General features: G+C 47.8%; 1 protein-coding gene across 2 annotated transcripts in view; it reads right to left on the minus strand.

Annotated features, from left to right (window-relative positions):
- Positions 1 to 13,525, minus strand: part of DENND1A (DENN domain containing 1A) — a 481,754-nt gene that overhangs the window by 42,177 nt on the left and 426,052 nt on the right. For both annotated transcript variants that reach the window (XM_081067070.1, XM_081067071.1), the window contains exon 19: positions 10,248 to 10,379. In XM_081067070.1, coding sequence (XP_080923196.1) covers positions 10,248 to 10,379 — 132 coding nt within the window. The remainder of the gene's footprint in view (positions 1 to 10,247; positions 10,380 to 13,525) is intronic.

The raw sequence follows: 13,525 nt of genomic DNA on the forward strand, positions 1-13,525 counted from the left end.
TGATTACAGCCCCTGATTTCTTTCCCAGGAACCACCCCTCCTTCACTTCTCAGGTATGTGTTTCAGGTAGGGCCTTGCCCATGGCACAGTGAAGACCCGTGGCCACAATGATTGGCTCTGAGGTAGGTGTATGATCAAAACTGGTTCAATGAGTGAATCCCATGCCTTGTGTGGAAGTCGCTAGCAAGAGACATGCACTTTCCTGCTGGTCTTACCCCTGGAAGGAAGTGGTCTGAAGCTGCTGTAGTCATCGGCCTCCAGGAAGGGAAAGCCTGCCTGAGAATGGCACCAGTAGAGGAGGCAAAGCCAAGAACGGCAGCAAAAATTGGGTCTCATTGACATGATTTGATACTTGGATCAAGCCATACCTGAAGCTAGTGTGAGCCAACAATTCCAGCAATTTCTCTTTGGGGTTTTATGTCTCTTGCAACCCAAAGTACCCTAACTGATATAGATTCCCAGTATAGGCCCTGCTTCGGTCTTTGGAGCTGGACTGGCTCCCGACACCCTGTCGTGTGGGAGACCCTGCTCGCTGCGCCATTTGTCATGCGGGGCGGCCTGCGGGGTCTCAGCTCCCTCTCCCCACATAAGAACGCGGGACATGGTGAGGCCAAAAAGGAACACCCACGGAGCCATAGGTAGGGGAGTCACACCACTATAGTCTCACTGGTGGCTGGAGCCACACGTTTCGCAACCTGCTGTCCGCTTCTCTGCCTGCCAACTGACCGACCCGACTCGAGTCACTGACTCTCCAACGCGCGTAACCACGGCAGTTCTATCAGTGGCTAAGTGGCTCACTGGTTACAGCTGACGGCCAACTAGCTACAGCTGACGGCCATCTACTACCCGAGCCAGCACCTTTCCACGTGAGGCCGAGAGCCTGGAAACTGCACTCCTGGCTCTGTCCCCCCCCCCCCCAATACTAACTCCTACATATGTGCATTTTCTATTCTGCAGTCTAACCCCTCACACACCAGGAAAGCATCCAGAATGCTTTTGGTGTCTAATGGTGGGTTAGGTGCACAGAGGCTACACCAGATGCAGGGTACCAGCTTGCTTGTCTTGGTTCCAGCTGAGGCTCAGAAACATTAAGGAAAGCCGAGATCTGGAAGGAAACCAGGAACAAGGCCTTCCCTATGGTCCAACATCCTGGGATCCTGGGCCACCTGCCCAGGGCGCTGCACGGGCTCCATCACTACAATTCAGCAGGAAACCGCCATGCTCTTGGCACAGCGCTGGAGCATGAGCTCTAGTAATAAGCAGCATGGCTCTGAATGTGGGCTGTTGCTTCTGAGCTATAAAGCCCGGCTAGGTCTCCATCCTCTCCCTGACTGTCTCCCCTGCAAGAGGAGGGACTGGCTGAGACGCAGCAGGGTGCCTGAAAGGGTTAAGTGGGCTAACGGGGGAGTCGCCTAACATGGGACCTGGGGTAGCAACACAGACCCATTTCTCTGGGTCTCAGGCTGGTGCCTGACATACAGCTAGCAATCCCCCCCATGCCTCTCCCACACCTGCCCTTAGCCCATCCCGAGGCCTAGCATGGAAGGCTGCTCAAAGTGTTGTAGAGTGCTCAAAACCTGGGGGCTGGGGCGGGGCGGGGGGTTGGAGGTTGGCCTTGACTCCCGGCCCTTCTGCAGCCAGCCTTAACTTGTGCTGAACGGAGACCAGGTGGTGTAGCTTAGAAAGCAAATCGCTATTCTGAACCTGGATTTTCATTTGGCTACTGACTGTCTCAGCCCTTCCCTGGCACATGAGATCCACCCTCAGTGCTGAGCTCCCGGGGATGAGAGGAATACAGCAGTCCCTCTGATCCGTGGGGGATACGTTCCAAGACCCCCAGTGGATGCCTGAAACCACAGATAATACCGAACCCTGTATACACTATGTTTTTCCCCTCTATACACATACCTATAATAAAGCTTAATTTATAAATTAGGCACAGTAAGAGATGAACAACAATGACTAACAGTAAGATAGAACGATTATAAGAATATACTGTAGCAGAAGTGATGTGAGTGACGCTGGGGCTGTTGTTAAGTGAAATAAGGGCGACTGGCACACAGGCACTGTGACACTGAGACGGCCGATCTGATGCCGTGTTTCCCCGAAAATAAGCCCTAACCGGAAAACAAGCCCGAGCAGGAATTTTCAGGATGATGTCCCCTGAACAGAAGCCCTAATGTGTCTTTTGGAGCAAAAATTAATATAAGACCTGGTCTTATTTTTGGAGAAACACGGTAAATGAGACGGCTACTCAGTGACTCACAGGTTGGGGGGTTGGGGGGTCGAGGGGCAGCATATGCAACATGGATATGCTGGACAGAGGGATGATTCACATCCCGGGGTGGATGGTGGGAGAGTTCATCACACTATTAAGAATGGCGTGCAATTTTAAAACCTGTTATTTATTTCCTGAACTTTCCACTTAATGTTTTTGGACTGTGATTGACCAAAACCGTAGAAAGTGAAATCGCGGATGGGGGAGGAGGTACTACTGTACTATCGAGAAGGTAACACGGAAGGCTTAAATCAGAAATCTCCTGAATTTCTAACTCAATCCTTATGAATTTCCAGCACCTGACCTCTCCTTTTTGACTGGCATGGTTTTCCTCCTGAAATTCAACATGCCTGCTCAGAGGAGCAGACCTTGGTCTCCCGGCTAGCCTGGGCTATGAGGAAGTGAGGCCACGTAGAAAGACAGGCCGAGCCAGCCACCCTGCCAGACAGACCTGACAAACCCAATACCAGTTAGGACCCTTACTGCTCTTGGAAATGGCAGTGAATGAGCCAAAACACCTTCGGATTGCCACTGGCCTGGACTGAAGGCAGGGCTGCCTGCAGTCACCTTGCAGCTGGCACCCAGCAGGAGGAGCTGGAGGGACGGAGGATGAAGCCACTGCAGTACTGTCCACATTCTCACACAGAAGTGTGACAAAGAGTGGAAAAAGGGGCAATGGAAAAGGGGGAATACAGCTGGAAAGCGGGTTGAAAGAGCAGTTTGCAGAGAGCTCTGCCTGTGGCAGTTCCTGAGCTAGGCCACAAAAATGACTTTGGACTGCAGACCAGAACGCAAACCTGCGCACACTCACACCTGGTGCCCCAACCTGCCCCGTGGGCCCTTCCTCTCACTGTCAGAGTCAGACTCGGGCACCATCTTTGCTGTTTTGGGCCGTCTCCTGGCCGTGCTGCCAGCACCTCTCCCTCTGCTGGATGAAGCTACTGGGTTTGGGTGCTGACTTTCCCACCAAGAGCTGTAGGGATGCAGGTCAGGTACAAGAGTAACGCAGGAGGACTGCCACCGAGGGGGGTGTGCGTTCTAAGAGCCATGATGATGGTCACGCACTGGCCTGCTGGGAGGCTACGTCAGTGGGTGACTGACAGCTGGTTCCACTTCTCCCACTGGAGAAAGAGACGGATATTTACTGAGGGCCTAGGTGCCCGCACGGAGATGGATGATATCTCAATCCTTACAAGGACCTATGACGTGGGTACAACTCTAAAGATGAGGAAACTGAATTCCCTGAGGTTAGGTGACTTACTGAAGGTCGCCAGCTACTTAGTGACAGAGGTAGGATTTCAGGACAGAGTCGCCCGATTCTCAAATCTGTGCTTTGTCCTCTCTGCCACACTGACCAACCGGTCAGCGTTTTCCTCTCAGTAGCTAAATATTTGGGGGTAGGGTGGAGGCTGTATTTGCTTTCTCTCTGTGAATGGCCTGTGTGTGTGTGTGTCTCTGTTTATAACTTTTTGGTCATACCATTTGAAAGCAAGTTTCAGACATCATGGTACTTCACCCCTAAAACACTTTAGTGTGTACCTCCCAGGAATAAAGATAAACGCGCCCAAACCATGATGTTAACAATAATTCTATCATATCACTTAACATCCCAGTAAATCTTCAAATCTTCCCACTTTCCCAAGAATGTCTAAAATTGAAAAAAAATAAAATCCAAATTAAGTTCATACTTTGCGTTCGGTTATGTAGCTTAGGTCTCTTTTACAGCTAAAATCTTTGCTTTATTTCACATAATTCAAGGGACTCCAGGCCTTCCTCTGACTTCGCTCTCCTGGGCTCATTCTGGGAGCACAGGGGGGTTGAGGGGGCAGGGGGGTGTCCCAGTCCTCCCTGCCCCTTTCCCTGCCCCTCCCCTCCCTTCCTGAGATCTTAGGAGCTCATAAAAACAAACTGAAATGAGACAGGCTCTGAATTCCTATAAAACAAAGAAAGACGTTTCCACTCGGAATCAAAACGCTTATTTATGGAAAGTGATTTGGAAGTAGTTTTTGGCCACTAATGGAATATTCATTCTTCTTCTTCAAACAAACAGAACTGTAAGCACAGCCACTGAAATAAAACTTTAAAAAAACTGGCTGGACACACAGCAAGCACTTAAACAACCACCAATCAATTATTAATCAATTTAAAAATACACATCAGTAATAAAACCCCAAGATGTTTACTGATTGACTACCAGGCCCTGTGGTGAACTTTCCAGAGACATATACTCACGGGAGATGACGAGCCCCAAAGACAGAATTACAAGGCTCTGTGAGACGTGTAGTATGTGCCAAGTTCTGGGGTCGTGCAAAGAGGGGAACCAGGAGGGCTTACAAACAGGACGTGCTCTGAGCCAGGACATGCAGATCATAAGGCCTCATAGACCACGCCAAGGGTGAAGATGGAATCTCTAGGGGAGGCTGGGGGAGGCTGGTGACATGGCCACGTGTGCGTGCTGCAAGTGGACCCCGCAGGCTACGTGCGGAATGCAGTGGGGTGAGCCTGGAGGCCGGGAGGCCAGAGAGGAGACTGAGAAATAGTCCGGGTGAGTAGTAATGCAGCCTGAACCAAAGCTGTGACAGAGGCGAGGGGGGGAAAAGGGACTGAGCAGTGTCCAGGGGGCAGAAGGGAGAAGCTCTGAGTGTGGGGGTGGGGGTGACCCAGGCTTTTGGATGGACCTCACTGGGGTGGGAGAAAGAGAAGGAGTGAGTTTGGCGGGGAACGTACGTTCAGACTGCAGGCCTGTGGTTTGAGGTGTCTGAGGTGTTTGGGACGCAATGGCTAAATTGGAGGGAATCATGTGTGACTTCTAAGCTCAACGGGGCAGAAGGGACCTCTCAGGGCACTCAGAGCCAAGTGTGCTGAGGAGGCATCTGCTGGCTGGCTGGCTTTTCCAGCCCAACACGAAGCTGGCACTAACTGACCTGGCTCATGCTCGTAAAGCCAGAACTCTCCAGACACACAGACAAGCAGGAGACCACAGTCTAAGATCTGCTCCTAGGGGTGCATGCAAACCACTGAGTCCCAGGTGGCACTTAGTTTGGACTTTGGTTTAACTCATTTTTCAAGCTTTACATTACAGAGGTTGGGAAACCTTTGCTCAACTGGAGAATAGAGGTACCCTCCAACGCACACCAGACTGGCATCTACCAGACTGGAAGGCAGGCAATTACCCTGTTTGTACGATCAGTCAGCTGGGAGAAACACAACCAAGGAGGCTGTGGAGCGGGTCTGCCATGATGCTCTCTGGGGAGCCACAACCTCCCACCTGCTGAGAAGGCCCAAGGCCTGGCTGAGGCGCACGCAGGTGGCAGCACGCGTCCAGGGCCAGACTCCAGTGTCACTGGCTCCCATAGGCAGCCCAGTCCCCTAGCCAGGGACGGAGAGCTGCACACAGCCAGGAGGAGCAGAGCAGCTGCTGGCTGTGGAGTAGGAATTTGCTACGAACTCCAGCACTGTTTCGTTTGTACAATGGGTCTGATGCCTTCCTTCTTCCTTACCAGCTGATGGGGAAGAGTCAATGAAACCAGCACAGATGTGAAAGCACCGAGTGGCCCCTCACCTTATTCAATGCAGGGAGCAGGACAGTTTCTATTGGGGTGCTATCTCTGCTGATTTCTCAGGAGGGGAAGGGTCAAGGCAAGGTATTCTGGCTGAGGGGTGCCCAGGCCCTGCTGGGGAGGACGCCGCTTTCTTGCTCATTCCCAGGCACAGGAAGGAGGGGGTGTCAGCTCCCTAGCCCGGGAGAGGAGAGCGTGAGGACATCTTAGAGTCTCTCTGCGCCTTCTCACTCACTCCTGCCCAGAGGAGGAGTCCTTCCCTCGGAGAAGGAACTGAGCATGCTCCATGCATGTTGGGGTAGGTCACCCCAAGGATGTGGCTGCCAGCTGACCTGAGCAGTGGACCGGGGCCACCGGAGGCCCCTCACCCGTCCCGTCCTTGGAATGTATCCTCTCCCCACCGTTCCCACAGTGGGAGTTGTTTTCAAGGACGCAGTCATAAGAGAGCAACATGTTGTTGAGACCATCTGGATGGTATACATGACCGAACCCCGTGAAGGCTTCAATAGAAACTTTTAAGATTCTGGTGGAGATCTACTCATCTTGCAGTGGCCCAAGATAAGCCTCGTAGGTATGTTCCCTGGCTTATTGACCCTGCCACCCGCCAATCTGGAGAAGCCTGCCTCTCTTTGCAGTCTCTTCTTACCCCCCGTGTACTGGACCAGTGTATGAACCAAGACGCACCCTTCCGGCTCCCTCCTGCACAGCGGCCAGTCCACAGGCACCGCGGGGCTCTGCCTGCAACTGTCCAGCTCTCCCAGTGGAGCACCTATCTTTCTACACTTGTGGTGAAGCTTTGGCAAGCCCGTCTAGCCTCAAGTCTCCAGAGGTACCCTCCCTGCAGCCATCAGTACAGAAGCCAGCATTTTTATCTCATTTGACTGTCTCCTGGGCCTTATTTCACGACCGTGAACTTGGAAGGTGGAAAAAGAGTTACTCAAAGCCCCTCTAAATCTAAACATTTGCCAAGGTAGGAATAGGCGTCATCAAGTTATTTGAGATTTTTGAACTCTTTAAAGAAACCAGACACCATAAGGATTCAGAGGCTAACCAAAAATCCATCTATTCTGCTCTTGCCTGAAATCATCAGCGTGGCTCGTCACCAGCTCTAAGCGGTCTTATAGAAAATGAATTGTTAGTGAGTTCAGTCTGCTGACAAAATGCCTTTTAATTACAGGGTCCAACTTGGGAGCTGGGGCCTAGGGGTGAAGACATTGCCCCTGTGGGGTCCTTGGAGTGCCCCGAGGTCACTTCTCTTGCTGCACTAACCACTCTGGGTTGGGACTGCCCATCTGCTGGTCTGTCTCCCTCCCTCTGCCCCACGAGGATTTATTTTCTTTATAGATGGTAGGTCTCGATATGTGGATGAATAGATGCGTAATTAACGGGAGGGCTGTCATGGCCTCGAAGGAGGACGCTCCAGTGAGGCAGAGAGGCGAGAAAGCACTGTCTCTCCCCTGGCAGAGGCAGCTCCTGCCTAGGCACTGCGCTCCCCTCTGAGGGCTCTGCAAAGGCCTCCCCAGGATCCCTGACACCCGCCAAAGCTGTCCACGGTTCGCTCCTGGCTGGCCACGTGGGCATTGTCTCTGCGAGGTGGAGGGGCTGAATTCATCACTATTTCAATGCCCTCCACCCCCACTGGAAAAACGAAGTTTTCTTAAAGAATAAAATCCACAGAAATGCATACTCAAGGCAGTGGGGCTGGGGTCTTAGGTTAGCATGCACTGTCTGTCTGCTTCAAATGATTTTGCTGGGACGCAGAAGCTTAGTCAGAAATATCAAACAGCTCAAGTCTCTGCTTGGTGAAGGAGCTGTGGCGGACTGTCCTGGGTTTGCATGCTCGTGACGTGGCCCCAGGCAGGTCCCTTCAGGTGCCCGAGCTCCAGCTCTGTGGCCATAAAAGGCAGCTAATGATCCCTTCCTCAGTGGCAGAAATGACACACGTTTTCCAGAAGGAGAATGTGTACCGTTGGGGCTAATGAGTAGGTAATACATAAATGGACACCTAACAATTTTGTTTTTTAGTATATCCCTTAGAAAAAACTTGGACTAGTATATCAAACCTATGATTTTACTAATGTCATTGCTTAAGACGAGGCTAAAGTTGGTACAGATGTCAGGTCTCAGTCTGTTTAATGGAGACTATCAAGCAAAAAAAAAAAATAGTACAGAAGGTACGAAAGAGAGTGTGGTAAAATTTTTGAAATGGAACTCAGCAGACTGTTGTTGGAGAAGCATGGAAAGCCCCTAACACTCACGCCTGCCAGTAGTAGGTGCTTTTGAAACACTGCCTGTAGGTCAGTGGCCCATCAAACCAGGCGCCTGGGGAAAAGACTGAAGGACAACCCAGCAAGGGGCCAAAGCTGGAAAGAGTTAAAAGAAAGGGTCTGCGGTTTCCCGGCCCATCCCCCCAGCAGCTAATCTGTCACCTAATGAAGAAGCGGCCGGCACCAGTGAGCTGGCTGGCAGTTCACTTACAGCAAACTGATTAAGAATGTTCAACCAACAGCAGACTGTAGACCTTTCCGGAGAAAATAAATAGCATGTAGACTGTATGCAAATGTGTTTGTCACTTTGACAGCACGTCTCAATTAAGGCATCTCGCGGCTGTGGGTTGGCTCTGCGGCTGCAGCTGGAAGGGGGAAGCCCGCTGCATGGCTGATGGTCGGGGCTTGACCTTCATCCGCATGCATGCATTACAAAAAAATCCTGCCTTCCTGTACACTTGCATAATGCTGGCTGGCAGCCACGTGAGGGAAGTGACAAACGGGGGGAAAAAAAGCCACTTTCATCCTTTCCAGTTTACAGACCTGTGAAGGCACAGACAGCTCTTATTTCAACAGAGTTTGGGGTGGCTTTTTTAATTGTTTATCCCCCACCCGCATGCACACACACTCTTATTCTGCATTTAGCTGGGAATGACATTAAAGCATCTCTACTCTTTGCTGAAATGGAAAGAAGGTCTTTCTCCATTTCAAATAGGGCCTCCTTTTTTGTGTTTCGAAAATGGAATGTTTAACACCATGAAATCCCTCTCCCCGCCCCCTCTCTCTCTGTAATGGGCTCCAAACTCCAGCGAGGGGCTCTTTTCATGGGAAGGTTAGTGTGTGCAGGAATGAGGACAAAGGAAGGCAGGAAGCTGGCTCTGGAATGTCATGCTGGCGACAACCGGGGGCCTGGGCCTGAGGAGGCAGCTCCTCCGGTGTAAATACCAGCGATTTCAAGGGAACCATTAAACAAATTAGCACTGCCACGTGGACACTTCTCTCTCATGCTAGATTTCAATTTTCATAACATCCCTTTTAAGTGAGAAAAGGGGAGGGAACCTCCCCAAGTTTAAGATGTATGAATGTATTATCTGAAAATATTGATTGCAGAGGAAGATTCTTATGTTTTAACAAACTCACTCCTGACAATAATAACCCACAGCAACAATTTCATTAGTTCCCTTCACTTCTAAATAGCTCAATGCCTGGTACATAGTAGGCACGTGATAAGTGTGTATGTAAAACAGGAACATTTAAAATGCGTGCTTCTAGCTCCTTTATGTGATAAAACAGCAATCACATTTAAGATAAAATCATAGACTATTTTAATCATGCTTTGTCTAATAAATGGCTAAAGAATCAGGGGACTTCAGAATAAATAACCTTGCAAATTCTTGTTACAGGCATATCTTGCGAACGGAGCCATTTCTCCTAAGCCAAAAAATTATGACTTTTGCTAACCAAGAGAGTCAATTCAAGAGAATTAGGGGAGGTATATATTCTTTTTCAACCAAAAATATAAGCACCAATAGGAAATGGACAAAAAATTTTCAGTTTCTATGCAGAGTACAATGTTTTACTTTAGAGAAAAAAGAAAATCAAACAAATAGACAATTTTCAAATGCTCAGGTGGTCGAAAAGAGTTGGTCAAAGAATGGTATCTCTCTAGAATCATAGCATGGGTGTTTACTCTGAGACGCACAACTCCTGATATTGATTTTCAGGAAGTACATTAATAAAGAACTCCTAATTGATTTTTTTTAAGACTTCGCTTGTTGGCTGTTATTTGAAGGTGCAAAGAAGGGCCTGAGATGCTAAAGTGTTCTAATGAGATGTTTAGCTAACTGAGGGAGGCACCTTAAACGGAGTGCCTTGGAGTGGGAGAGGCAACAGCTGCATTTTATGACTTCATTCAGGAGTTCAGCTAGTTTATGACCAGAGCCATGCTGTCTCCTCCAAAATTTTGAAAATTCCCCTTCAGTATATGTTTGCACCAAAGAAACATTCAAAGATGTGCAAACTCCATGGACTTGTTTCTCTAAAGAGAACTGAAATGAAAAAACCGCCTGCTGCATGTGCTCTAGTTTCTGCTAAAAAACAAAACCAGACAAACCCAGATCAGCCAGAGGGCAGGGTACATACCTGTCCGAAGTGGACTGTGATTGGCCTTCGGTCTTCTCGGAGCTTGGGGTCCTTGGCCTCCACCAGTGGGGACGGCGCAGGCCTTGGCAGCTGCTCTTCCATGGTGGGGGCACAGCCATTCTCTGCGATGTCCTGTGGGAAGCCAATGGGAGGGGGACGTGGTGTCAGGGTCTTGGCACTGTGAGCACAGGCGCTCCCTCCAACCCCAATGCTAACAGGCCTGCCATGGAACTCCCTCTGCAACATTTAGAGCCTTTCCTGCTAGAGATGGAGGACATGGAAGGCTAACTTGGCTCTTTGACTTTTAAGGACTAGAAAAATCAAACTCACACACATTAAATTACAAAGACAACGTAATAGTTCACAACACTGGGGGCGGGGAGGTGGGTGGAGGGGGCACCTTTCACCGTACTACCGTACTACCTTACACGGCTATTCTCATTTTTATATACTCACTTTGTTCACATGCAGACATCTAAAAATTACTTGCAATCACAGCTCATGCATAATTTTACATTCTATTTTTTCCCTACTATATTACAAACATCTCCATGGTGTTGCATGGAGTTATTATAATGATAATTTTAATGGATGCATAACATTTCATTGAGTGGATATACAATAATTTAATAAAGCATTCTACCACTATCAAGCATTTAGGTTGCTACTTTCTCTCCCCTAAACACCACACTGCAGTTTTTCTTTCTTTTGGATTATTTCTTTTATGGGAATCTCTAGGAATGAAATTATTAGGTCAAACGATATAAACATTTTTAAGGCTTTTTATTCATTCTACCAAATTGCTTTCCAATTTACACCACTGCCAGCAATGGATGTGTTATCAGTTTCATAGCACTTGTTGGCCTTATCATTTAAAAAATGTATTGCTAATTTAAGAGGTGAAACATTAGACCTCATTGTTGTTTTAATTTGCATTACTTTGATGATTTGAGAGTGCAGACATTTCTTCTACATTTGTTTACTGATGGTATTACTGTTTGTCTTCCTATCAGAGATTGAAAAGACTGAAGTCTTAGTTACGATTCTATGACTTGGAGAAAATTTAGGGAGCCAAAGTAATATTTTTAAATTCAGAAATTTACATCTAATTTGTGCTTTTGTTGAAGTCAAATTATAAGGAAAGGAGAAACCCCAATGTGCAAAAGGCAGATAATGGCTCCTTTGGCTGATGCTGGCAGCCGACCATACACATGGTTTTTGGGGGTGTGGGTGGTGCCCACTTGTGCAGTGAGGACCACATCCTTTATTCAAGTCATGAAAGTTGCTTAAATCTTCAGTGGAGCAAGGCAGACAATAAATGTATAAACAAAATACTATATAATTACAAAATGTATAAATAAAATACTATAAAATTTAAATCACTATTCAAGTGAAATAACTCAGAAATAGTACAATTTCTAATTATTTTAATTGCAAAAATAAATACACATTTTGGTTGACAAAACACACACCCTTCGCGCTTGCTAAATTCTGCACGTAAAGACTTGACCACTGGTTGCTCTTAATTTCTCAGCCAAAGAGAATGGTGGCATATGGAAGGAAGGGGTCCCCTATTGAATAATAATGCAATAAGGATGAAACATATGTAACCTCTGTGAGCCTCAGTCTCCTCATCTGTGGAATGGGGGTATGGTTGCTACAAGGAGTAAAGGAGATAATGCAACACAAAAGTGTCTAGAAAACATTATAAAAAATGTACGACATATGGTACTCAATAATAATGAGTATCTACTAATAAGGTATTCAATAAACTATAGGAATTTCTCTTTCTGTATATATGTGTGTGTAAAATCAATGCCACACAACCAGTTGCAGTCTCTACTGCTTGGTTAACAACACAGGGGGATGAGGACCTCTTGGTCTTGCAGGCGGGGTTTACCCACAAGTCTTGGCCTGGTTGAGGCTCACTGATGAGAGAGGTTGCCGACAGCCAATTAGAAAAGGCTCTTTTGGAAAGGGGCTACCCCAAGGTGCTCAGGTCAAGTGGAACAAAGAGGGGGAGGGGCTCCTTCTGCGCCAGAAAGTAACCACGGGCAAAAGGGTCATTCTGGATCCAGTGGGGTTACTGAGAGGACAGACACACGAGGTTGAGTAAAGCCAAACAGTAAAAAAAAATACATATACTTTTTGTTCAGGAAAAATATTGCACGTGTGTGTGAGTGATTGGCTGGTAAAAAAAAATGGAGCAATAAGGTAATATGGTAAAAATATTGATAGTGATGAAAACTGTAAGATGACAGCTATTTAAAAAACGTATGTGGTAGTGTTGGGAAAAGGGTCTTAGTTTAAGCTTATGAGTAAAAACCTTGTCTTCTCGTTTTGTTTTTACCACTAACTAGCTGTCTGATCTTTCCAATTCATTCAACCTCTTTGCAACCTATTTCTTCATTTTTACAAAGGGGAGACCACCACCTGCTTGGGAAACTTCAAAGCCACTGGGACAATGGGTTAAATGGGATGAGAAGCTTTGAAAAATGTTACAGTACTGTGCAAACTGAACGTTAGATCCTTGTCGCTGAAAAAGGGAAGTGAACTGTCTGAAAAAGAGCTGCCCTGTGGTGAGCGCCGCCTAGTGGCCGGCACTTTGCCGAACCTTGACCTTCACCATCACGTAGTTCCCACAACAACCATGAGGTAAATAAGAGTATCACTCTCTGAAAGGTGAGGAAACAGGGCATAGAGAGGACAACTTCCCCAAGGCCACACAGCTAGCAAGTGGAAGAACCCAGAGCTATGTGATTTCCGGCATTTAAAGCCCATCAAGCTTAACACTAGTAGCACAAGTGAGGGTATGCTGAGATGAGGTGCTCACCAAGTCATCAACTGTGACCTCAGAAACCCCTTTCCTTACATGAGCCTATGCTGCCAGGCCATACGCTATCTGGGCACTTACTTATCTTCTTATCCCTATAGACTGGATTCCTTGGGGTTGGGGTTCTCTGCCCCACAGCCTTGAATATAGTCCATGCTTTCGGATAAATCTTTGACAAGTTGAGCTGCACATTTGGAAGACCACTATGTCTAATATACTCATGTGCTTGTGTGTCAAAAAGCAGTGCAGCACATTAATTTTGTTTAGTTAAAAAGCCTGAACGAAGATGCCAAAGGCTTCTTACAAAGTCCCAAGGCTTGTCCCACCAGTGTATTAGCTTCTGCACTATTTCTTCCACCTGGGGAAGGACAACTGCTTGCCCCCTGGAAAGCAGAGTGTGGGAGGAGCCCCAGTTAAGAAAGAAATAGGGCCAGTTCACATCCTC

This window comes from Rhinolophus hipposideros, assembly GCF_964194185.1.
Source record: "Rhinolophus hipposideros genome assembly, chromosome: 11".
Lineage (NCBI taxonomy): Eukaryota > Metazoa > Chordata > Mammalia > Chiroptera > Rhinolophidae > Rhinolophus > Rhinolophus hipposideros.